The 21,982-nt window shown below is 55.0% G+C and overlaps 12 protein-coding genes across 12 annotated transcripts; 3 read left to right on the forward strand and 9 right to left on the reverse strand.

Annotated features, from left to right (window-relative positions):
- Nucleotides 1–99: 99 nt before the first annotated feature.
- BDZ99DRAFT_467575 (uncharacterized protein) lies at nt 100–465 on the reverse strand. The gene has a single exon (XM_033721047.1). The coding sequence runs from the start codon at nt 349–351 to the stop codon at nt 160–162; it is 192 nt and encodes a 63-aa protein (XP_033571251.1). The 5' UTR covers nt 352–465; the 3' UTR covers nt 100–159.
- Nucleotides 466–931: 466 nt separating this feature from the next.
- On the reverse strand, nt 932–2,182 carry BDZ99DRAFT_467576 (RBP11-like subunits of RNA polymerase). The gene is made up of 3 exons (XM_033721048.1): nt 2,159–2,182; nt 1,425–2,101; nt 932–1,316 (listed from the first exon to the last, which is right to left on the reverse strand). The coding sequence occupies exons 2-3, from the start codon at nt 1,963–1,965 to the stop codon at nt 1,003–1,005; spliced, it is 855 nt and encodes a 284-aa protein (XP_033571252.1). The 5' UTR covers nt 1,966–2,101; nt 2,159–2,182; the 3' UTR covers nt 932–1,002.
- Nucleotides 2,183–2,344: 162 nt separating this feature from the next.
- On the forward strand, nt 2,345–2,902 carry BDZ99DRAFT_154294 (uncharacterized protein). The gene has a single exon (XM_033712817.1). It carries the CDS (start codon nt 2,457–2,459, stop codon nt 2,811–2,813), a length of 357 nt encoding a protein of 118 aa, XP_033571253.1. The 5' UTR covers nt 2,345–2,456; the 3' UTR covers nt 2,814–2,902.
- BDZ99DRAFT_425887 (uncharacterized protein) lies at nt 2,644–7,477 on the reverse strand. The gene is made up of 4 exons (XM_033717104.1): nt 6,823–7,477; nt 4,745–6,775; nt 4,117–4,695; nt 2,644–4,064 (listed from the first exon to the last, which is right to left on the reverse strand). Exons 1-4 carry the CDS (start codon nt 7,437–7,439, stop codon nt 2,993–2,995), a joined length of 4,299 nt encoding a protein of 1,432 aa, XP_033571254.1. The 5' UTR covers nt 7,440–7,477; the 3' UTR covers nt 2,644–2,992.
- Nucleotides 7,478–7,676: 199 nt separating this feature from the next.
- Nucleotides 7,677–7,992, forward strand: BDZ99DRAFT_525883 (uncharacterized protein; the record flags this gene model as incomplete). Its single annotated transcript, XM_033726076.1, has 2 exons — nt 7,677–7,736; nt 7,792–7,992. 2 exons carry the CDS (start codon nt 7,677–7,679, stop codon nt 7,990–7,992), a joined length of 261 nt encoding a protein of 86 aa, XP_033571255.1.
- Nucleotides 7,993–8,146: 154 nt separating this feature from the next.
- BDZ99DRAFT_545547 (putative translation initiation factor) lies at nt 8,147–9,789 on the reverse strand. The gene is made up of 2 exons (XM_033726850.1): nt 9,227–9,789; nt 8,147–9,175 (listed from the first exon to the last, which is right to left on the reverse strand). Exons 1-2 carry the CDS (start codon nt 9,763–9,765, stop codon nt 8,515–8,517), a joined length of 1,200 nt encoding a protein of 399 aa, XP_033571256.1. The 5' UTR covers nt 9,766–9,789; the 3' UTR covers nt 8,147–8,514.
- A 476-nt stretch (nt 9,790–10,265) lies between these two features.
- Nucleotides 10,266–12,537, reverse strand: BDZ99DRAFT_452187 (uncharacterized protein). The gene is made up of 2 exons (XM_033718257.1): nt 11,673–12,537; nt 10,266–11,603 (listed from the first exon to the last, which is right to left on the reverse strand). The coding sequence occupies exons 1-2, from the start codon at nt 12,168–12,170 to the stop codon at nt 10,446–10,448; spliced, it is 1,656 nt and encodes a 551-aa protein (XP_033571257.1). The 5' UTR covers nt 12,171–12,537; the 3' UTR covers nt 10,266–10,445.
- BDZ99DRAFT_467579 (uncharacterized protein) lies at nt 12,190–12,388 on the reverse strand. Its single transcript, XM_033721049.1, has one exon. The coding sequence runs from the start codon at nt 12,382–12,384 to the stop codon at nt 12,208–12,210; it is 177 nt and encodes a 58-aa protein (XP_033571258.1). The 5' UTR covers nt 12,385–12,388; the 3' UTR covers nt 12,190–12,207.
- Nucleotides 12,518–13,902, forward strand: BDZ99DRAFT_452190 (nucleoside-diphosphate-sugar epimerase; the record flags this gene model as incomplete). Its single annotated transcript, XM_033718258.1, has 3 exons — nt 12,518–13,157; nt 13,224–13,360; nt 13,568–13,902. Exons 1-3 carry the CDS (start codon nt 12,901–12,903, stop codon nt 13,900–13,902), a joined length of 729 nt encoding a protein of 242 aa, XP_033571259.1. The 5' UTR covers nt 12,518–12,900.
- Nucleotides 13,903–14,576: 674 nt separating this feature from the next.
- On the reverse strand, nt 14,577–16,259 carry BDZ99DRAFT_491265 (HSP20-like chaperone; the record flags this gene model as incomplete). Its single annotated transcript, XM_033723098.1, has 4 exons — nt 14,577–15,310; nt 15,923–16,026; nt 16,082–16,113; nt 16,179–16,259. The coding sequence occupies 4 exons, from the start codon at nt 16,257–16,259 to the stop codon at nt 14,577–14,579; spliced, it is 951 nt and encodes a 316-aa protein (XP_033571260.1).
- Nucleotides 16,260–17,405: 1,146 nt separating this feature from the next.
- BDZ99DRAFT_154590 (uncharacterized protein) lies at nt 17,406–18,695 on the reverse strand. Its single transcript, XM_033712818.1, has 2 exons — nt 18,058–18,695; nt 17,406–18,001 (listed from the first exon to the last, which is right to left on the reverse strand). Exons 1-2 carry the CDS (start codon nt 18,485–18,487, stop codon nt 17,622–17,624), a joined length of 810 nt encoding a protein of 269 aa, XP_033571261.1. The 5' UTR covers nt 18,488–18,695; the 3' UTR covers nt 17,406–17,621.
- A 2,118-nt stretch (nt 18,696–20,813) lies between these two features.
- On the reverse strand, nt 20,814–21,934 carry BDZ99DRAFT_154629 (uncharacterized protein). Its single transcript, XM_033712819.1, has 2 exons — nt 21,422–21,934; nt 20,814–21,371 (listed from the first exon to the last, which is right to left on the reverse strand). Exons 1-2 carry the CDS (start codon nt 21,839–21,841, stop codon nt 20,994–20,996), a joined length of 798 nt encoding a protein of 265 aa, XP_033571262.1. The 5' UTR covers nt 21,842–21,934; the 3' UTR covers nt 20,814–20,993.
- Between the last annotated feature and the right edge of the window lie 48 nt (nt 21,935–21,982).

The following is a 21,982-nucleotide window of genomic DNA, read 5'->3' on the forward strand; positions in this document are numbered from 1 at the left end:
GCTGCTGTATGCGTTGCTATAGGTGCTGCCGTAGGTACTGCCATAGGTGCTGCCGTAGATGCAGCTGTAGGCCTAAGAAGGGCTGGATCAATACGAGAAGATCAACCGGTGTAGCTGTCGACTGATAGGCATTCCGAGCGACAGGAGCTGGACGAGGGACTACAGAAATAGGCGGTGCTGGCGGCGGAGCTGTCGGCATGCGTCCTGGAGGTATGCTCGTATGTCCACTCTGTCTGGTTTACTACGGTATTTTGCTAGGCCGTAGCCCTGCGCTGATGCGTGCGCTTGTAAAGCAATATGCGCTTTCTCTGTTATAGCGTAGTACGCCAGCCGTGGCGGCTGGAGGGCCATAGTGAGTGTGTTGTAGAGGGAGAGGAAGAGGATGTAATTGATTGTAACCAAGGCCGCATTTGGAGAGAGCATTTGGAATTAATAAGCAAGTTAAGCGAGCAAATCGGAGGCTCCGGAGCCGTAATCCGAGCCAATAGGAAGGCGGTGAAGCGCCAAGAGGGGGGGGGGTGTGCGATTAGTGAAAAAGGGGTGTGCGATTAGTGAAAAGGGGGTGTGCTATTAGTGGCGCCCTTAAGAATTTGATAACACGTCAAAGCGCTCCCACCCCCGCCATCCCGCGCTCCCCACCACGGCCCTAATCCCGTGCTCCAATCCCCAGCTTCCAGAAATGACATGTCCAATTCACCCCCCGACGCTTTTGACATTCCATTCCGAATGTGCGTGCCCTGCCAAGCCACCTCAAACACCAGCATCACACAGCAAGAGACATCACGATACAAACACAGAAAAGCAAGAGAGAACCATTTCTCATTGAATACTGGAAACCCTATTCCAGAACCGATCAAACCCGGCCAAGACGATTAGTCATGTGGCACTATAGAAAACCCACGCCGAAGACCGCCCAATGCACCAGCAATGCCGCCAAAGGAAGTCAAGAAAGTTCCCAAGTCCCAAAGTCCTGCAGCTAGCTACAAGAAGTCCCAGAACCAACTAGGCCGCGTTCTCGCGAGCCGCACGCTCCGCCTCCCCTTCGCGTACGATCTTCTTGCCCAAGAACTCGGTCGTGAAGGAACGAGCAAGCACGTCGAGGTCCTGGATGGCGCCCTGGCAGGCCTTGACCACGGCGTTCTTGGGAGTGATGGTGCCATCAGTGCTGACACGCAGCTCGAACTTCGCGAACAACGGGTGCGGGACCTTGTACGCGGCGAAGGTGACGCGCTCATCCTTCAGGAGACGCGCGGTGATGAGATTGCCAAGGGTGTGGTCTTCCTTGTTGAAGGTGAAGGTGGTCGTGTCGGGGATGCCTATTGACATTTGTCAGTGCCATGCAGATCAGGTGACGCGAGTGGTTGTTTTGATGACGTAGTGAGGCAGCTGAGGGCAGACGTGGGGTTGCGGAGGGCAGCACTTACGGGTCTCGTCCTTCTGCTCGACCTTCTTCTCGCCTTCAGCGAGGAGGAACGACTCGAATCTGTCCGGGATGTCAATGCCGTTGACTTCGTTCATTGCGTTGTCGCGGGCGTGGACGCCCGGTGCGAAGGGGGCGCGAATAAAGAAGCGGTCCCGATTGCGGTGCTGGCGATTGCCGCCGATGATGGCGGGGGTGTTGATGTCTTGGTCCGGCATGCTTGCGGATGATACGCGATCGGTTGATGAGGTGAAGGGAAGGTGTGATGGAGTGATGGAACGACCGCAAGAAGCAGGAGTGAATGGGTGCTGTGACAGTGGTGGTGACAGAGAAGGAAGGTGTTGTTGTTGTGAGGTGGAGGAGGAAGGAAGGAGAGAGTCAGGCGGGCAGAATATATAGGCCAGCAGACGGGAAAGTGCGCGCTCCGTATCACTTGCAGCCGTGACGCCGCGCCTGCTCCGGATCACAGCACCGCACCGCCGCTGCCACTGCTGCCGCCTGGGGGAAAGGTGTGATCGGGAAGGGTTGGGATCGCGCATCGGCATGCCGCACCGCCATGCCGCACCGCATCGAGAGCTTCTTTGCCGGCTTCGCATCGGCCCGGGCGTCCACACGTGATTGACGTACCTATCAGGGGCATTCATGTTTGCGATTGATGTCTGATGTACTGCAGAGGGATGTCTAGAACAGACTGTCAGCGGGACAGTCTATGGGCGGGGGTCGCGATTTGGGTCGTACAGGTTGAGAATTGCTCGTCTGGTGACGGCGACAGAGGTGGTCCTGTCCAGCATCATTAGCCACAGTTTTCTCATCAAAGACGTCCAATCTAGGGTGTCCAGGGCATGTACGAGCTGGGAGAGGTGCAGGGGAGGTGGGGTTTGGTGGGAGGTCGCACACTCGAGGCCGTAGGCCAGCGAACTGGGGGTGCGGACGAGGACGTGTAGACAGTCCTGGGGGTGCGGAGACAGGGGCGAAAGACAGGATGGGGGAGTGCATATGAGAGTGAGGAGGGTGGGACAGATGAGGAAGCTCTTGAATGAGGACGCTGGCGCGTCGGACTGCGCCCGGCGACGCAGCGGCGAGGAGAAGGGGGAGGGGGTGTCTTACAGGTCTGGAGTCGGATGCAGGACGCGCAGTTTACGGTTTGTGTAGATGCTGGTCACGATGGAGCGGTTGGTGGTGCGTGGAGGAGGATGTGGTGGTGAGGGTGGAGGATGGAAGAGGTGAGGTTGTCGCGAGTCAAGAAGCGCGGGACATTCTTTGTGTTATGTATTACATACACACCGCTAGACCCCCTGCGCCAATCATTCGCGAGCTAGACAGTCTTTGCTGGACGGAACACCACCCTAGTAATACATTCTGCCGCCCCAAGACCCCTGCAGACGCCCTGTGAGGCTGAACAAGCCATATGCTGCCTCCAAGACCCTCCAAGGCCCTCCAGAAACCTCCAAGACCCTCCTAGCCTGCATGCATCCGTCAAGCAGTCCTTCCAGCAGCAGCGCACCGAGCTGCAGGCCGTGCAGCATTGCGAACGCGCCCGCAGCTTGCTTGCTCCGTCAAACTCGCTTCATCCTACCCTAGGACCCTCCCAGCAACCGGCGGCCCGCTCTTGTCCTTCGTCTGCACCTTGCGCAGGCCCTTGCCGGACTGAATCTCGCCCAAGAGGCCGCCGATATTGGGTACAGCAGCCCTTGGTGCTGGCGGCAGGCCTGGCGGCGGCGGAGGGGCGCCCCCTGTCGGCATGGGTGGCGGTGGCGGTGCACCGCCACTTGGCATGGGCGGGGGCGGCGGGGCACCCGTTGGCGACGCAACAGCAGGACTCTCAGCGCGAGGACTCTTGTTGTCCATCGACGACAGCGGACGCGGCGGCGCCATGGTGCCAAAGAGGATTGAGGCCAGTTGCTTGGCGTTGCCCGCGCCGGCGGGGCGGTCGTCGTCGTCCGAGGAATCGTCGTTGTCGGAATCCACCACACTCCACTCATCCTCCTCCGGCCGCGCGCGAGTACGAATCGACGGAACAGAGGGCTCAGCAGCCGCCCGCGCATTGGACTCCTGCGTCAGACGATGGAACGGGTTCGTGGATACTTCGCTGGTGTTGCTGGGCGGAGGTGGGGGAGTTGGGATACTGGCAGCCTCAGAGGACTGCGCCATCTTCTTCAGGAATGGATTCTTCGTCTCAGTATCAGTCATGCCAGCGTGCGGACTGGTTACGGAAGACGCAGGAGGACTGGCGACTGAAGAAGGGGGCGTGATAGTCTGGCGCGGCACCGGGGGAGCCGCTGGAGGCATCGGTGGCGCAGCAGGGGGCGCGCTCTCCCTCTGGAGCTCCTGGCTAGCGGTAGGTGTGGTCTCCAGGGGCGTAATCTCCTGGGGACCTTCGTCGTCTGAAGAATCGTCGTCGTCGAGGCTCTCAAGCTGGAGCTGCAGCTGTCGTTCCCGTTCTCTCGCTGCCTCAAGCTCCGCTCGTTGAGCCGCCAGTCTCGATTCCTTCTCTTTCGCCTCCTTCTGCGCGGCCTGCTTCCTTCTCTTCTCTTCTGCTTTCTGAACTTTCCCTTGCTTCACCTGCTCTTCCAATGCGCGGAGTCGGGCCTGAGCCGCCTCCCTTTCCTTTGCCAAGTCTTCTTCTTGGCGTCGCTCTTCATCCCTGATTTTTCGTTAGATTTCACCTTCTTCATTCAGAGACATTCTTCACTTACTCCATCCTCTTTGTCTCCGCTTCCTGCTCATCCTGCTGCTCGCGCAATGCTCTTTCTGCAATTTCATGATCAGCTCTCTTTGCTTCCGCTTCCGCTTGCTTCACATCGTGCTGCGCAGTTTCGGCCTTCCCCTTCCGCACAGGGGGTGGTGGCGGCCCCGACTTCTTTGGAGATGCCTTCGTAATAGTAGGCGGCCCTGCATGCTCTTCAGCCAGTCTGAGCTGCCTCTCTTCCTCTCGTCGAGCATCCTCTTCCTCAGCTTGTCGGAGCTTCTCTTCTCTTTCTCTCTTCTCCCGCTCTTGGCGCTGCTGCACACTCTCATCAGACTTGACAGGTGGGCGAAGTCCCAGAGCTGCCAGTCTCTCAGCCATCTTCTGCTCTGCTTGTTGTTTAATGAACGCTGCACGCTCTTCTGCAGTCTTGTACGATGAGTAAGTTGATCCCCCAGCAGGTGTTGAGGCCGCCGAAGGGCGTGACGGTGGCTCAGGGGTACGGGCCGGGCTCTCATAACGCGAAGCCGAGGCCGATCTCGCCGAATCGTCGGCACGAGAAGCCGATCCGTATCGCTCTCCCGACTTGCTGCAGCGATGTTAGCATAAGGTTTGCACGTGACTGTTGGAGCACCCACTCTTCCTTGCGGATCCTCGTCGAGCGGCTGCTGCGCTGGAGATCGAAGATGAAGTCCTTGACATCATCCTCCACGCCCAGCCCATCTTCCCAGCGACGGCGCTCATGTTCACTGCTGGCGTCATGGCCACCGTCTTTGAGGCTGTCCACCAAGCTCTTGCTGTACTCCGTGACGCTGTCCTCAACATCTCTGACCATGCGCTCGTTGTTTTCTCTCTCGGTTCGGACGCGCGAGTTCTCTTCTTCGATGCGCTTGGCCGTCGCACCAGCATCGTCTTGGCTCTTGGGTGCGGGCTTCCCGGTCAAGGCAGCTGAGCGCGCTTCCATCATCGCCTTTGCGCGAGCCTTGAGGCGGTCAGATTCAGTCACAGAGCCCCCTGGGCCAGTACCGACGATTGGCGCTCCTGAATTCGGATGCGCCTTGGCGTCTTTGAGTCTGAAAAGCTCAAGCTTCGCATCCGCAATCTCGCGTTCTGCGCGACGCACGTCCGACGCAAGTTGCGGGAGGCGATCGGTCAAGCCCTGGAGCTGTCTGCGAAGAGTTCTTCGTTCTGCATCAGATTCGCCCGAGCGCATCGATGCACCGGGATGGCTGTCGATGTCTTCCTGCACACGTCTGATGCGACGGTATAAGTCATCGGCTTCGCGTCGATCTCGGCGGTCGAGCGCATCGTCCTCGTCTGCACGGTTCTCGTCCTGAGTGTCTAGCGCATCCAGGAGCACCTGTTTTTCTCTGACTGACTTGCGAAGCTGATCCACAGACAGCTCATCAGCTGATCGCTCAGATGCGGGCGAGGTTGGCGTTGCTGGGGATGGCGAACGGCCGCCAGCTCCAAGGCGATGACGTGCACTTGAGCGATACCCAACGTTGTCGTCGTTGTTCTTGAAAACCGTCGCGTCTTTGCGCCCGCTGCTAATTGGGCTGCCTTGACGGAATGAGTGCGATTTGAGATAGCTGACACCAGTCCGCTGTGGTTGAAGAAATGCCCCTGTGTTCTTCCTCTCCTCGGCATCCCGAGACAGCAATGACTTCATAGTGCCGATCGATTCGTTAAAATTTCGAGTCGATGGTGGCACCAATTCAGGGGGAAGGCGATTCGGCACGGGGTAGCCGTTGAGCTTGCGGTAGATTAGATGCATGGCGACAGCAAACTCGTCGAGGTTGAGACGGCCCCTATCAGCTGAATCTGCCAAGGTCCAGATGCGCTCAAGATCGGGCTTGGGGAGACCACTCTGTCCGAAGATCTCCAGAGACTGTTCGCCAGAGATATATCCCCGTCCAAACCCATCCCACGCCTTGAACGTCTCATCGTAGAGTTTCTTCTCAGGCTTCGTGATAGCCCATGGGATCGTGGCATTCCCACTGAGGCCTGCTGCGGAATATCCACCCTGCTCCCGGCCCTGCTGCGGCATCATTTGTCGCTGTAGCGCTTCGATGTTGGGCAACCCTGTGGCAGGTGCATTTACCAGTCCCCATTGCCCAGGCATCCCTGTTGGTTGGGAGTTGAGAGGGGCCATGCCAGTTTGCGTGGGTGTGAGGTTCGAGCCATAGCCAGTCGGCATAGGGGGCATTGGTGGTCGTGGGCCATTATAGCCAGTTGCCTGAGGCATCCCATATCCAGTAGGCTGCGGCTGCATTCCTGTTGGCTGTGGCTGGAAGCCCTGTGGCTGTGAAGGATAACCAGTCATCTGGGGAGTAAATCCAGTCGGTTGTGAGACCAATTGCGAAAGCAGCGCGCTGTTCGACGGCTGTGGCTGCGGTTGCTGAATCGTAGGCAACTGACTGTTCTGTTGCGGCTCGTCGAAGCTAGGGGCATTGGGCGATGGCCTCGGACGGCCCGGCTTCGTCGGCTGCGCGTCGTCCGCAATGCCAAAAGATATAATGTCGACCATGCCTGACACTTCGTTTTGTATGCGCTCCGGTAAGGTATTAGGTAGTTCCTTTCCAGTAAGCGCAAGATTACATAGGTACATGGCGAGTGCGAATTCGGGAAATAGGAGCTGGCCCGACTTAGTTGTGTCCGACAGAGTCCTGGATCGCATTAGCATTATTTCTTGCTACAAGCTTCACATGCATACCAGATATGAGACAGTGCATCTCCACTGAGCTTGGACCTCAGAAGCAGGTCCCGAGCCTTGTCGCCCGACAGCGCCTGTCCATTACCAGCCGCAGACTTGAACAACTGCTCGAACTTGGCCTGATCCGTTACTGTAATAAACGACAGCCGGATGTTCGGGATCTTCGAAGACGCAATCTTCGGCAGAGGTGGTGGTGCCTGTGACGAGTTCCCTCGAAAGGAGTCCGCCATTTGCGCCGACGTCATCCCAGTGGGCTGCGGTACCTGTTGCGGCGCCTGAGGGGCCTGGAGCTGCTGCTGAGGCATTGGGGGGTTGATTTGACCTGTCTGGAAGGACTGCTGCGGTTGAGCTTGCTGGAAGTTCTGCTGCTGCTGGCCCGGATACCCCGTGAATTGCGGTTGCTGCTGGGGAGCGAACTGCTGCTGGGGCGGCGGTGCCTGTTGCCCCGGAAAGCCAGTGAATTGGCTCTGGAGCGGAGGGGCACCATATCCAGTTTGCTGAGGCTGGAAGCCCTGCGGCTGCGGTTGCTGGAATGACTGCTGCTGCTGACCATACTGAGGCTGGCCGGGCCGGGTGCTGTTGGCGCCCCCTAAGTACGAGCTCGAGCCGGAGAACATGATGCTTCAGGGCGCGCAGTGAGGCCGCCGGGGGCGGTTCGCCGTAGAGAAGGTGAGGATGTAGGAATGGGGGGCGACCTGGGCCGTCGAGGTCGAGAGTGGTGGAGAGGTCGGGGGTTTGCGGTTGTCTGCGTGGGTAAGCTAGCGTCGTCATAAACGCCAAGTGCGACTGAGGCTGTGGAGACGACGCGTACAACACCAACAACTATTCACCAAACACCGAAGTTCTGCGTCAGGATGGCTGCTCAGCAGAACGGGCCGCTGGGGAATGTGTTGAAGGAGCCGGATTTCGCTCGGGTTGGTGATGCTACAGCGCCTGGACTGACTACAGTGAACTGACACTCATCCGCAGGCGTTTCAGGAGCTATCCCGAGGCGAACAAACAGCTACTGCACTCGAGAACTCGCTCGACAAGATCGAGAGGATGATGGACGAGTTTCTGGCCAAAGCTGAAGAGGAGGAGAAGGCCAAACAAGCTAAGACGGGTACCGGAAGCAAAGCGAAGTCACAAACAACCTCCACCGACTCGGACACAGCCAAAGACACGTCCTGAGATCGGACTCTGCATCGAAGGCGTTCAGGTCACACGTTGCATACAAAACTTTTGGGCGCAAAGCTTAGATGGATTGCTGGAGGGTGCATTCAAGTTTGGAGTGGTTACACACAATCTAACGTCCCTGTGAGCTTCATCATACCCCCGGCGCTGCTTCAAAGGCTATAGAAACCGCACTCGCTTCCTGCAAGCACCTTAGACAGGTGAGAGTGAGGGTCGAGTATAGCTGCAAATGCTAAAAAAAAATACATCAATACTCCATCCTCGCCATGCCCGTCGCTCTCTGCGAGCTTTCTAATGTCCTTTACAATGCTTCAACCCTCCAGGAATCTTATCCCGTGCGGCTGTACTAGATGCTTCAAGCAGTTGATGCCAAAGGTTGGTGGTAGCCGTTTCATCATGCTGTAAAATTCGTAGGTCCATCATTTTCCCTCTCGGCTCTTCCCACAAATCCCACCTGGATACAGAGGCTGCTCCAAAGTCCGTGTACCTCAGTTTGGCCTGCTACTACACCAAACATCATCACGACTCGTGAGGAACAGTCGCGGATGAAGGTGGAACCTGGTCCATTATCTCGTACAGGCTAAAACTCCCGTCTTCCCGCCTCTCAACCACCCCCTTATCAGTGATAATAGCGTCAATCAACTCATGGGGAGTGACGTCGAATGCGGGATTCCAGACATCGATTCCAGGTGCCGCGATGCTGACCTGTTCGACAACGCTCGTATCGAGATTGACTCCATCGTAGCGCGGTCCCTTGATCATCGTCACCTCCTTACCGTCTCGCTCTTCAATGACAATGTCGTCACCAGACTTCGTGGACAGGTCGATGGTTGTTCTTGGCGCTGCGACTAGGAACTTGATGCCGTGGTGTTTGGCGACAATTGCGAGCTGGTAAGTGCCGATCTTGTTGGCTGTGTCTCCATTGCGAGCGACGCGGTCCGCCCCGACCACGATGGCCTGGATGTTGCTGCTTGCGCCCTTTTGTTGGAGAAGAGCAGACGCCATTGAGTCGGTGACGAGAGTAGCGGGAATCTGGTCATGAACAAGCTCGAAAGCTGTCAACCTCGAGCCTTGGTTGTACGGGCGCGTCTCAGTACAATACGCCCGCTCTAGCAACCCATTCTGGTGCAGATAGCGAATAACACCTAGAGCTGTCCCATAGCCAGCTGTCGCAAGCGAGCTTCCAAGGGGTCAGAAACAGACTCACTGAACTCTTTCAAGGTCTTCTTACCCAGTATTACAATGCGTCAACACACTAACCCTCCCCCCATCCCCACCAGCCCCCTCCCCCACCAACCCCAGAATCCACCGCCCCCCAAACTCCCCAATCCGCTCATTATCCCTCACATCATGCTCCAGCATCACCTCCGCCGCCTGCACATACGCCTCCTTCACCTCCTCCCCCGACGCCTCCCTCCCCTCTCCCCTCGCATCTCGCACAGCCCCCTTCACAACCCCCACCAGCTCCCTCGCCGCCGTCCCCAGATTCACAGCCGTCGGCCGGCTCGTCACCAGGTACCCCAGCTTCTCCTCCACAAACGCAGCCACTTCCTCCCCGACCGCGGACAGCTTCATCGTCTCCAGCTCTACAGCTAGGGACAGCGCGGCGACGATGGCGATGGCGGGCGCGCCGCGCGTCCGCATGGCTTTGATGGCGTGCCAGGCGTCCGACGACGAGTAGATGGCGTCCCAGTGCTCTTCGTGGGGGAGTTTGGTCTGGTCGAGGATGCGCAGCGCGCCGCGCGTGTAGGTGATGGCGGAGAGGACCATTTTCGAGGAGGCGGGGTTGTTGGGAAATTGGGAAAGGGTATAAACCAAGTTAGATTTATTTATTTATTTAAAGAAAGTTCGGGCTGTGGCGAGGGGTAGAGGCTTTTTGGTGAGTTGGCGGCTGGCAGAAAAATGGAGGTTGACGTGATGGGCGAGGCGGTCTGGCGGACTCCCGAGCTGTGGGTGTGGGGTGTTTGATTGGTTGGTTGTGCGTGTGGACACTTTGGATGGGTTTGGTGGCTTGTGGTCCTCGGCGGGTAGATGGTTGGAATCAGATTTGAGATATTGGTAAATTTGATGGAATTCACTGTGGAGCTGTAGGAATGGACAGCATATCACAGCATTACGGACAGGTGCATAGTAGATGTGTCGTTTTCAAGCACCTAAATCGAATATATATTTCCTATTGAACAGCGAGGATTGGTAGTATTTTCATATACTAATAGCAGACACAGAGTACTGGCATCAAGGTGTGAAGCCTCCATGTTCATAAATAGAAAGTACTCTCATTGTATATTTGAGGGAACTGAAAATACATGTGTATATATGAACGTAAATACTCCCAAACCCACTCATCATATATACCTTCATCACGCACCCGCGCACCCCCATAGCCTGTAGAACCACCCTTTTGCTTCCAAAAAATATATCATTTCATATCCCATCCATCACCCTCAAGTTCAAACCTCCAACAACAGCCCCTCAGAAGTACCGCCATGCCCCACCCGCATTGGCAGCGCCTCCCCAAACGCCTCCTCATACCCATCCTCCCCCTCCTCCAAATCATCCTCATCCCACAGATCCTGCGGCTGCCCCGTCAAGAATTCCCACACACTCGCCAGCGTGTTCTCAAACGGCTCCACATACGCCAGATCCTCTTCTTCCCCACCCCACGCCTCCAGGATCTCGAGCTCGGGAAAATACGTCTCAAGTCCCGCGGCGAATGTGCGGATATATGCTTCCTCGTCTTCAGTGGGTTCGTCTTGTACGAGAAACTCTGGCGGCGTGAAGCTGAGTTCAAGGAGGTTGGGGAAGGTGGGAGTTTCGAGGGACAATTGGGTGAAGTCGAGCACAACGCCGACTTTGAGGGTGGTGAGAAGGGGACAGTGGCCTAGGCTGGATAGTAGGGTGGCTGAGAGGTGGTTTGTTGTGGAGGGGTGTAGCTTTAAGGAGAGGTTTCTTAGGTTTAGGCCGGCGCAGAAGGTGGAGAAGTCGGAGGGAGATATGGAGGACCCGTCGATTGTGCCTGGTTCAGCGGCGAAAATGGTGATGTCTGTTAGGTCTGGACAGTTCGTGGGTAGAGATCTGAGTGCGGTTCCGCTGAGTTTAAGAGGGTGGATGAGGGATGGGAGACCTTCAGACAGCGCTCCGATACCGATTTTGAGGGTTTTTAGATGAGGCATATTCGGGAGCGTGTTGAGGAGATCGTTGAGGATTCCAATGTCAGAGGCTACAGCGGGGTGGTCTGGGACTCTGCAGATATCCAGTTGCAAGTTCTCAAGCGCGTGGAGGTGTGGCAGAAGGGCCAGAGCTACTTCAGGGTAGATCATTGTGTTCAGAGAGGTGAGAGTGGTGAAGATTGGTTCAGGAGGCTCGGAGAGAAACGGGAGGAGGGCGGTGCCAGGCTCAATTTCGACCTCTAAAGATGCCAAATTGGGGTAGGCGGAGAGGTGCATGAAAAGGGGTGTGGTATACGTGAAGCGGGTGGTGCGTAGGGCGATGGAGGTGATGCTTGGGACTGAGTACATGTTTTCTTCCAGCCAGCTTGAAGGAAGACGGTCTTCTGGGCCGATGGGGGCCGGACCAAAGCGGATGCTTTCGAGGGAGGTACAGAGGCCCTATTTTCGAGTTCAGCAATGGCCATATAATTCTTAGAAGAGGCCGTAGGTGATAGTCATTCTACTCACAAATATCGTAGGTAGCACGAAGTGCCCGAAATACTCGGCCCCCTCACTCTGGTATCCTGAGAGTTCGAGATGTTTCAGATTCGGACCCATCATACTTCTTATCTGGTCTCCATGCCACGCAAAATTGATGTCCATTTCCAAACTCTCCAACAATGGCCATTGCAGATCCCTGAGATGTTCCAAGGAGATAGGACTCCCGGGCAGCGGACTCATGATGAATACTTTGCGAATCTTGTTGGCATAATATTGTTTCCGTTTCAATGGCATATCAGCCATGGCGAGAAGATGGGGATAATTCTCCCAGAGCACAGAAGTACCTTCGCTGGCCCATAGTCGAGAGACGAGGATGCTTGGAACGAGTGTAGGGCGAAATTCGAGCCATTCCACCGGGGTCTCCGGGGCAAATTGTCTCTTCACCTTGTATTTCATTGATGACAGCGTTTTGAGAATCTTCAAGACGAATATTGGATCCGTTAGTACCCGCTCCGCGGCTGACATTGTGGCTCAAGTATAGGATGATGTAAAAAATATATTTCTAGGCTTGAAGGTTCGTAGCTTGAAGAGATGGAGAACTGAGTAGTACTACAAAGAATACAAGGAAGAAAACATGGCAAGGACCGTATTGAGAAAGGGGGAAAGAAAGAATTCGAAGGCATTTTGTGGCGATGCAAAACGCGTATGCGTCGTCCCGTCGTCCCGTCGCAGGGTTCATGGCGAGGCAAAAAACAGGTGACTTGCCCTTGCTCTCCGGCTCTCCGGGGGAAGGATCTTCCATAGCTGCGAGTGTTAAGACGAGGTTCTATCGTCAACGTTGGGCTGCCATCTTTCATCATCGCTTTCAGATTCGAGCTCATTCAGGCTGGACGATGAAGAGGTTGGAGTAGGTGATGTCAAAGCGCCGAAGTCTTCAGCCCTGCGAGTTACTCCCTGAGCCACCTGCACGCACGACAACACTCCACTCCACACGAAGACACCTCCTTGCCGTTACCAATGTCTCCATTACGGACGAACTCTATATGCACGCCGCTGACTCGAGGCGGCTATAGAGCATCTGTATCTCCTCGCGATCACGAAAAGCGTCAGACTCCGGAGTTAACCTAGAACATTTCCTCCGCTATTGTCCCGTCTCATACCCAGCGACACCATAAAACTAACAGCTACCTCAACTAACCACTGTTTTCCAACTAACAATCAGCTATCAGCTACTCACTTTCAGAGCTTTTCCACAATGCATCTCATCCTCACAGGCGCAACCGGCCTCGTCGGCTCCGCCGTCCTCCAAAACATGCTCACAATGGAATCCGTGACCAAGATCTCCATCCTCAGCCGCCGCCCCGTGCCCATGATCGCAGGCCACGAAGACAAAGCCAAAGTCATCATCCACAAGGACTTCGAATCCTACCCGCCCGAGCTCCTCGACCAACTAAAGGACGCGCATGGCTGCGTCTGGGCCCAAGGCATCTCCGCGATGAAAGTCTCGAAACCGTACTGCAGCCCTCTTACCCTCCTACTAGAGACACCTCGAAACTGACTGCCCTGTGTGTATATTAGCGAATACATCAAAATCACAATCGACTACCCCCTCGCGGCCGCCACCGCCTTCTCCACCCTGCACCCCACCACCCCCTTCACTTTCGTCTACGTCTCGGGCGAAGGCGCCACCACCGCTCCCGGCATGCTGACGTCCTGTACGTAAGCCCGCGACACAGATAAAAAAGCCGCCCCAGCAATCTCTGTTTGAAAGACTACTCAGGGAGTATTTCGAGACAACCACAGTGATGTCTTAGAATCCCCTGATGAAGTGTCTCACGCAACAGTCCCTGTTACAACAAAATCAATCACGGTTTCCGCACTCTGGTTCTGAATGATTTTGCTAACGTTCTTACCACCTGAAGTCTTCGGCAAGATCAAAGGCCAAGCCGAGACCACGCTGCTCGCCCTCAACGCCTCCAACCCCAACTTCCGCCCCTACAGCGTGCGGCCCGGCGGCGTGGACCCGCGCGCGCATACCGAGATCCTCGAGTTCGCGGCGCCGTACGCGGCGTGGCAGAAGCCCGTGTGGACCGGCATCAAGGCGCTGTATCCGAGCTTGCACGCGCCGTCGAGGGAGCTGGGGAGGGTGTTGACGGAGTTGGCGGCGTCGAAGGGGGAGGCGTTGGGTGGGAAGGGGGTCGAAGGGGAGGGGCGGATTGTGAATAATGTGGGGTGGAGGAGGATGGCGGGGCTGTGAGGGATACCCGGGGTAGGGGTAGGGGTAGGATGAGTGAGCAAGGGGAGTTAAAGGGATGGGGTTGGTGGGACGTATTAATAGGAAGCTGAACGGTGACAAACTTGTGATGGGCTAGATACAGGCTTAGTTTGTGTTTAGTTATTATATCCATGTATCAATGCTGCTAAAAGGTCATCAAGCTCTCGTTGAAAACTCATATCCACCTTCCAACCTGGCATGTGGCCTTGCGGGAGGATCGAATGATTGAATGAAAGAGCTCAGAGCAGTCGAAGGTAACCTCGAAGTATGACGAGCGTATTCTCAAGTCATTCACATTCACATTCACATTCACATTCACATTCACATTCACCGTAAGACACGTTTTTGTTTGAGACTGATTTCATTCAATTATATCCATCAGGACTTCCTAACTCCATGTTCTCCACCATCGTCACCATCGTCCAATCTGATACTCAACCACCGCAATGAAGAAGTAGTAGAAGAAAAGAAAGGAGTGAACAGTCGAAGAAAACTTCAGATAAGACCCATCGGTAGACTCCATCCGCTACGCCGTTGAACCTTCAGATGCCGATGTTTTTTTGGTGGGTTGAGGTTGTGTTTGGAAAGAAAAGAAGTAGAAGACAAGAGGATCGTGGAGTGTGGCGAACCAACTACCTCATCCATCCATCCATCCTTTACTCGACTTGAATGCGGCGAACCTGCTGCTTCGCCTTCTTCGGGATGAAGACACTCAGGACACCATTCTTGAGGCTCGCCTTCACATTCTCCTGGTCAACCAGCGTCGGGAAGCTGAACGAGCGATGGAACTCGCCAACCGAGCGCTCGGTGATCCAGTACCTGGAAGTCGGCTGCGGCTTCGGCTTCTGCGCCGCGACCTCTGCAGCCGGTGTCTTCGCGACCTCCGTCTTCTCGGTCTCGGTAGCAGCAGGGGCAGTGCTCGAGTCAGCCGGGTCGGCGGCGTCCTCGACAGTCGCCTTGTGGTAGTGCGATTCAGAGCCGTTCTCGGATTCGTGCTCCTGGGCTTCGGCGGTCTCCCAGCCCTCTTCCTGGACTTTCTCCGAGGCGTCGCCCTCGCTGCGGTTGTACTCGGTGCGGCCGTGGATGCTCAAGACGTTGCCCTCGGACCACTCGATCTCGATGTTCTTCTGCTCGATGCCGGGGAGTTCGCCATGGAGCTCGTAGCCGGTCTTGGTTTCCTTGATGTCGAACTTGGGAGCGAAGGTCAAGGTTTGGGTCTCGGCGAGACGGCGGCGCAGGGACTGCGGGCGGTTGACTGGCTCCTCGAGAAGGTTGAGGAGGGAGAAGAGGTCGTTTTGATGGGAGTTGGTGGTGTTGAAGAAGGGGCGGAAGAGAGACATTTTGCGGGTTGTTGGTGATGTTCGGAGTGGGAGTGCTCGTTTGGTAATGACTTTGAGTGTTGGAGTTGCTGCTCGGATTGATTGCATGAGAGAACTTGATTTTGATGAGGAGGAGTTGAAGGGTGAGAGCTGGGTGGTTATATACTCGAGGTAGGCTTTCTGGAAAGTACGAGCGCTGCCTGGTAATCTAGTGACGTAAGCATGGCGAAATATCGTGAGGGGTCTGGAAAGCGCGAGAAATCTCACGATGTTGCCATATCCGTCTACTTTCTCATCCCAGGCAAACACCAGCTTCGTGGTAGCCAGTAGAAGTCATGCCAACGCGGGGCCCGGAGTTTGCTCCAACCAACCAGAATATTCCTCTGACTACTTTTGGATTGCTTTGTTGACGAACCATCTCGCCACCTCCAGCATGTTCTCGAAGTTTCCGCATATCACGTGACCCCTATCACCTAACCACCACGCCCGCGTGGGATTCTGGGATGCCAAACATGAAACGCGGAGTGCAGGACCACACCCTCATCGTGCCAAACCATGCACTCAACCGCTGTGGCGCCTCGTGAGGACAGCGGCTGTCTGCACACCCCTATTCGCTGCCCCGTGTTTTGCCGCCCCCGTCTGGAGATGCCATCGAGCCCATCAGCGAGAGATGTTCGTGATACCCGGATCGGCGTAGATTTCGAGTTGCCGATTGCCGCGGCGAAGCATGTACTCAATTGTCGAGAAGTCTTTCTTGTTGAGGTGGATGTGTTCCCGGAATTCTTTTCTGTGGAAGCTGAGCAATCGAATCCATCTCACAACTTAAAGAGATGAATACGAACCGCGCAAAGTCTTCAAAGTTCTTTCGAGTTTCCTGGATTTTATTTAGCTTGATGCCTCGATGAAAATGGTGAAGCGGTGATGCCTCCAAGTACTTACAGCAGGCTTCGCTCTCGCCGCCCTCAGGCATTGGCGGTAGAGCGCTAGTACATCTCGTTGCAGGCCAGATAGCTTAGCCATTGTGAACCTTCAAGACAGACACAACGCAAGTAACAAAATCAGAACCCCTCGCAGCAGAAGACGTCAAAAAATCTTCGAGGTGTACAGGGATAGGCCAGATGACGCTTCGATGCCCCTGCCGAAGTTGCCGAACAGCGGGAGGATCAAGCGCGGGTCGCCAGCCGAATGGCCTATGAATGGCTGCCGACACTTCAACACCAAACATCGAATACGACCACCACCTTGATAGCAGCGATGAACATATGCACGCGTTTTACGATAGATGAGAATTATAGGTGGCTGAAGTATGATATTGAAGTGGGATAAATCTTCGATGATCAGTGGCCCATCTCATGCAGCCACGTCTCAATGCGACAGCGGCCCCGCTCGGCCTGCAGATTGTGCGGGTGGCACAGCTGTCGTGGTGATGGTGCCCTTCAGCTCTTATCTCTGCTTGATCTCCTGCACTCTGCTTGATTTCCTGCACTCTGCTTGATCTCCTGCACTCTACATTGTGCCTTTGTCGCTGCTAGGAAGTTCGAAAGCAAGCCGTTTGTTTCCTGATAGACATTCAACCCTCCTTCACTGTTGCGCCTTCTACTAGCCTTGTAGCTATGCGACCTCAAAGACGCTTCATGAGAGAGCCATCACACGTTAGAGTCATTGCGCAAATGTAGAGATCGAAAATGAGTACGGGGATGCCAGATCCCCAATCGAAGAACGTACGAATACATTACGAGAAGACAACAAATACAGCGACTAGCAAATATAGTTGAAAACAGGATGAAAAGTATGTTTTACAGTATGTTTTACGATTACGCGCGACGAAAAACATGCAAAAGGAAGAATACAAGAAGGGGGTACAGTACAGTGCTCCAGCATCAATCACCTATGTTTTGGGATTTTCGTTTGGGCAGCAAGATTAGGAAATCGAATGAAAAAAACAAATAGTACAAAGCTGACCAGTCACTAGTCCGTCTAATAACGTAACAAGACTGTCCCAACCCTTCTCTCCTACCAACGCGATGCGAGACCCTGATTAGAGGAGCCGGCCTCCGATCGAAGGAAATCAAAGGGAAGAAAGGCCTGCAGAGGATGTTGGAACGCCGATGGAAGTCGAAGAAAACTACATAAAGGAGGTGCTAGTAATGAAGCGATAGAAAAGAGGAAGGTGGTGATACAAGATCAAGAATGAGAGGCGCAATACAAGAAACAATCAGACAAAGAGAGTACTAAGGTTGCGCAAATCATTAGGCCAAGGCACGGAGACGAGCGATCAGCCAGATTTTCGCAGGAAGGCGTCTATGGGGCCATGATACAGTGTCGCATAAGCCGTCGGTCGTGAATGAACGTCAGTCATTAGACTCGAAGCGGCCGGTATTACTACTCTCGCGTCGTCCACTCCTGATCGTACTTGTTGATGGCCTTCGGAACGTACTGCTGGTCGTAGGGGTCATATACGCTGAATGGAAATGGCTTCTGCGGAATGCGAGGCGCCGAAAGGTGGAAGCCAGGCTTGTCTTTTCCCTCGTCATGCGTGAGGTTTCGGCTCTGGACCGAGGCCTGATAAGGGCTATGACTAGGAGACTGACTGGGCGTGTAGTAGACATCACCACTGTCGCTGTGGTGGTTGTTGGCGCCGGCGCCAGTGTGGTCGGAGATTTCAGACGCGTCGCTGCGGTATTGGCGATGGAAGCCAGGTTGGGGAGAAGGAGACAGCTGCTCGCGAGCAGGATAATACGATCGGCCGCTTGTGTCACTTTCTAAGATATAGTCAGCACGGCGCGATCAGCCTAGAACGAGAACAAAAACGGCATACTGGAACTCAGAGAGTGCCTCTCGCTGCGTCCACAATTTGGGTAAAACATTTGTCGGTTCCGGATTGCCTCTGGTGTAAACGGCTGCCATGGGCGGACCCTTTGGCTCTCGGGAGTATCATCCGGAGTAAGAGTCATCTGGCCCATTTGCTGTGCGACCGGACGCGATGGTGTTCCAGTGTTGCTGGAAGGTGGAGACAGAGGAGGATCATCGTGTGTAATTGGGGCCGACCCGCAGCTATAATCGTCACACTCCTCGAGAGACGCAGGGTACTCGTCTAGTCCCCGGGCCGTCAGATCTTCGCAACCGCCGCCGGCGTATTTGACGTCCCATGAGTCGACTTTCTTTGGAACTGGTGAGGGAGCACGGTTTGCCTCGTAGTGGTCGTCGTATCGTTGGATGTCTGGCATAACCGAGACGTTGGACGACATGGCCAAGTGTAGTTTGTGGTATCAGAAGAGCGGACGCCGAAAGGATGATGACAGAGACTAGCGGAAAGCAGCCCCGGAACGATCGTAGTGGTGATATTAGGGGGAGCAGTTTGCAAGGAACGGTTCGCAGCCCAGCTGTCTGCTCGTGTACAAGCGTAATCGAGTTAGTCGAACAAAGTGAGCGATGTTAAGAGAAAAGATTAAGTAAAGAGTAACGAATAGGGGAGGATGGGAACAATCACTACGATTAGGATGGTGCTTTGAAGAGAGGGAAGGTAAAGATATTTAAACGAGCGGTTGTTGACGTCCACAAAGGAAAAACCCCCTGGTGTACGTGGATGTGGTGCTGGGGTCCGAAAGGAGGGAGAGTCGGTGGCGGATATCACACGCTCGGCAACGGTGCCGCTCCTGGATCCTTTAAACGCGGGTATGCCAAGCCGTTGCAGAAGTGCGAACCGCCCAAAAGGCAACGGGTTTACTGCCTACAGACCCTTGCCCGGCGTAGATAGAAGGCAACCATAGACATTCTGCGTTCTTGCTGGCGGACTTTTGGGTCGGCGCTGCATGCAGTCTGCACGTAGTTGCGTCCCAGGGGCCGCCGCGAGATTTCATATTTAGGAACTCGATTGTGTTCTTTTGAAGTTTAAATCTTCTAGATCGTGTTTCACATTGCTTCTGTAATGTGTGGTAAGATGGGCGCGTATGTGCTGTTGACATTAGTTCCCCGTGCACACACCCTCTCGCGGTATTTTTGGGGTTGGCATGTTTCAACATTTTTAAAAATGAGTTGCGATGTAGTAAGATCCAGAGCAAGCGTAGGAATTGTGCGCCGCTTGAAGCAATTGGACGTGTAGATCCGATGCAGCTGACATACTGGGCGGCTGTTGTGGGAAAGGCTGTATTTGAGGTTGTGCGACGCGGACATCATTCCCAATTCGATCATCCGGGTTGCATCTCACAGAGCCTCGTGGGGGAAAGTCATTCAAATCGTAAAGAGCGGGCGAGCTGCGCCCCTGTGTCGAGGTCTTGATATACAGTCTCGTGTAACTTTGAGTGATCTCGGGCAAGCTCGACCGATTGACTGCGGCGTCAACTAGATACTTTCAGTTGCAGTAGCGCATGTCCCAACGGTCGCGTGAATTTCGCTGTGCCGTCTGGCTGCAAACTCCGGGGAAGGCAATGCCGTCTTGAGGGCCTGCTTGTGATCTGATAGCTCTAAGGGGCATCCATTGCTGTGGAGCGATGGCAACGTGGGCACATGAGATCCAATTGAGAGCTGCTGGCGGTCTGAGAGCGACTGCCGGATGACGGGCGGCAGTGTAGCGACTGGGCTTGTGCGCGGCTTTCAAGGTGAATGTAGGGTTGAGAACCCCTGCACAAGCCCAGATAGCCACGGCTATTCGACACCTGGGTTAGATTAGCAGACATTCTTCGGACGCAAGAATCGGGCCAAAGATGCGGCGGTGAGACCTTGAGCGTGTAGTATCGGCAGTAAAAGCAGACCTGATAATGCAGTGATGACTTCAGGAATCTCCGCGTCAGTGTTCACGCATGCGTTTGCGGCGTTTCTGTACCATCCAGTGAGGGTTAGGAATCGCTCCAAGGAGAGCGTAGAGGCGGTTGAGCTCGGCGCAGCCCGCTCGCTCTAACGATATGGAATATGGAATGGTTGCCATGCTAGTCGGTGAGTGGATCAGCCTGCGCCAACGGCTGTGCTATTTGCGGGGGTCCTGTCTCGTGGGCAGCCTTGGCTACCTCGTTGACCGGACCATGCATGCAGTATGCACTCCTGAGCGTGCAGCATCCCTAGCGCAGCTGGACTTGGTCTCCACACTGCAAGATTAGAAAATAGACCTACACTCATTAGCGAACTATATGATATCATGAAAGATGGGCGAGTCGCGCTGGGCGATCCTGTTGGTGGTGCTCGCAGTGTGCAGCGGATTCGAAGCACGTTCGCTCTCGATTCGCATGGGTCCTATGGAACATTTCACTGGACCACAAAGAGCTACACCACCAGACCACACAGTGGTGTTTCAACTCCGCGGTCAGACCCTTCCTGTGTCTCCCCGCGCCTTTGCCAGGATTTGCCACTTTCCAATTCCGGAGCCCCGGCGCGTAGGCATGGATCGGTGAACTACTCTTAGCTCGCTTCAGCCTGCAACAACGTCGCTTCAGTCATGATCTCGGGTCGATTCGAGGCTTCGCATCGCGTTTCGTTGGTTGTCCACGGCCGGCACTGGTGGACCAGCTTGGGTCCCCTTGATGATGCCAAGCTCTGCATCTGCGTGTCGTCGCAAACAGTCTGGCTCATGCTTCCAATAGGCGGCCGGCGCAGGGCTTTCGCCACCTAGTATGCGCCGTGCAAGGGACTTCGAGGGTTTCCCGTCTGCACGGAGACGACGGTCGCTCTGGGGACGATGCCACCAGCGACGCGGCCCGCAGCCACCAGCCTGCTGAGGGACCAGTGAATCGTAAGACCAACTGAGACACCACGTTTTGATCGCTACAGCGTTCGGTGGCACAGGCACTCGACCCATTCTACCTGGTGTCGGTCCTCGCTACTAGCTTCCCGTTTGATGTTGATCGGAGGATGCCGAGGATCCCCATAGATGCCGCACACTGAAGCATGGGTAGATCGCTGCTCGCAATAGAGGTGAGAAAAGTCGGTGTCTTGCACGTTGGCGATGGCTTTTCCGTCCCCCTTGCTTGCCGGATTAGTATTGGTGTAGGCGGAGGATGTACGCGCGTGCTCAACGCTGCCAATAATCAGTGTGAAGTAACTCAACTTAAGAGAACCATATTTTGATCGCGCATCACTACGACAGAAGGCGATGATTACCGCTTTACCCATCCAGCCGCGTTGGGCTCTCGCCATTGCCTGCTGGATCGGTATTGGTGAGGTGGATGATGCTGGGGCCTCTAGGTACGTACCATCGTGGTAGGCTGCGTGCTCTTCAGATCGTGACACAAAGTGAAACACCACGTCTGAATAACTGCAACATCAGCTGGAAGTTGCACTGCTCCTGTCACCCGGACTTTATTTTCGCTACCGGTTTCCTGATTGATATTGGTGCATGCGTAGACTGCTGTAGAGTGATGGACACATATGCTGATTCCGTTCATGATTTGCCAAGACCCCGGTCTGAGTGCTGACCGGTGAGATATGTCGGCGATGCACAGCATGCAGATGCTTTCCCCTGCAAGATGAACCATCTGATCATTGTAATCGAATCGCCGAGAGTGTGTACGAGTTTGAAAGATGATCGCGTTGGCACGAATGAATCGAGAAAATGCCGGAACGGAAAGAGGAATCGTTTGGTACTTTTGCCATCCCAAATGGATGCTACGCATGCACGTCTATCGCCCTCGTGTTTTGCTCGTCGATATCATTATCCGCCATCACATGCTAGCCTTCTAAGTGCCAAAACCTGTACCGGGCCTGAGAATGCAAAGAACTTTTGGTATTCGGCATTGCCGACGCCGGACGCCCAC

The sequence above is a fragment of the Mytilinidion resinicola genome, assembly GCF_010093595.1.
Source record: "Mytilinidion resinicola strain CBS 304.34 unplaced genomic scaffold BDZ99scaffold_23, whole genome shotgun sequence".
Classification (NCBI taxonomy): domain Eukaryota; kingdom Fungi; phylum Ascomycota; class Dothideomycetes; order Mytilinidiales; family Mytilinidiaceae; genus Mytilinidion; species Mytilinidion resinicola.

What these genes read in the sequence shown, in the direction of transcription:
- BDZ99DRAFT_467575 (XM_033721047.1), bottom strand. Translation starts at nt 351, where the DNA reads ATGGCCCTCCAGCCGCCACGGCTGGCGTACTACGCTATAACAGAGAAA.
- BDZ99DRAFT_467576 (XM_033721048.1), bottom strand. Translation starts at nt 1,965, where the DNA reads ATGCCGATGCGCGATCCCAACCCTTCCCGATCACACCTTTCCCCCAGG. An exon ending in CGAGCAGAAGGACGAGACCC is followed by an intron (nt 1,317 to 1,424) that starts GTAAGTGCTGCC and finishes AAATGTCAATAG; the next exon opens with GCATCCCCGACACGACCACC.
- BDZ99DRAFT_154294 (XM_033712817.1), top strand. Translation starts at nt 2,457, where the DNA reads ATGAGGACGCTGGCGCGTCGGACTGCGCCCGGCGACGCAGCGGCGAGG.
- BDZ99DRAFT_425887 (XM_033717104.1), bottom strand. Translation starts at nt 7,439, where the DNA reads ATGTTCTCCGGCTCGAGCTCGTACTTAGGGGGCGCCAACAGCACCCGG. An exon ending in GATGCACTGTCTCATATCTG is followed by an intron (nt 6,776 to 6,822) that starts GTATGCATGTGA and finishes AATGCGATCCAG; the next exon opens with GACTCTGTCGGACACAACTA. An exon ending in ACGAGGATCCGCAAGGAAGA is followed by an intron (nt 4,696 to 4,744) that starts GTGGGTGCTCCA and finishes ACATCGCTGCAG; the next exon opens with CAAGTCGGGAGAGCGATACG.
- BDZ99DRAFT_545547 (XM_033726850.1), bottom strand. Translation starts at nt 9,765, where the DNA reads ATGGTCCTCTCCGCCATCACCTACACGCGCGGCGCGCTGCGCATCCTC. An exon ending in TTGACGCATTGTAATACTGG is followed by an intron (nt 9,176 to 9,226) that starts GTAAGAAGACCT and finishes ACCCCTTGGAAG; the next exon opens with CTCGCTTGCGACAGCTGGCT.
- BDZ99DRAFT_452187 (XM_033718257.1), bottom strand. Translation starts at nt 12,170, where the DNA reads ATGTCAGCCGCGGAGCGGGTACTAACGGATCCAATATTCGTCTTGAAG. An exon ending in TCGTGCTACCTACGATATTT is followed by an intron (nt 11,604 to 11,672) that starts GTGAGTAGAATG and finishes ACTCGAAAATAG; the next exon opens with GGCCTCTGTACCTCCCTCGA.
- BDZ99DRAFT_467579 (XM_033721049.1), bottom strand. Translation starts at nt 12,384, where the DNA reads ATGAACCCTGCGACGGGACGACGGGACGACGCATACGCGTTTTGCATC.
- BDZ99DRAFT_154590 (XM_033712818.1), bottom strand. Translation starts at nt 18,487, where the DNA reads ATGTCGTCCAACGTCTCGGTTATGCCAGACATCCAACGATACGACGAC. An exon ending in GAGGCACTCTCTGAGTTCCA is followed by an intron (nt 18,002 to 18,057) that starts GTATGCCGTTTT and finishes ACTATATCTTAG; the next exon opens with AAAGTGACACAAGCGGCCGA.
- BDZ99DRAFT_154629 (XM_033712819.1), bottom strand. Translation starts at nt 21,841, where the DNA reads ATGCGTAGCATCCATTTGGGATGGCAAAAGTACCAAACGATTCCTCTT. An exon ending in GCACGCAGCCTACCACGATG is followed by an intron (nt 21,372 to 21,421) that starts GTACGTACCTAG and finishes ATACCGATCCAG; the next exon opens with CAGGCAATGGCGAGAGCCCA.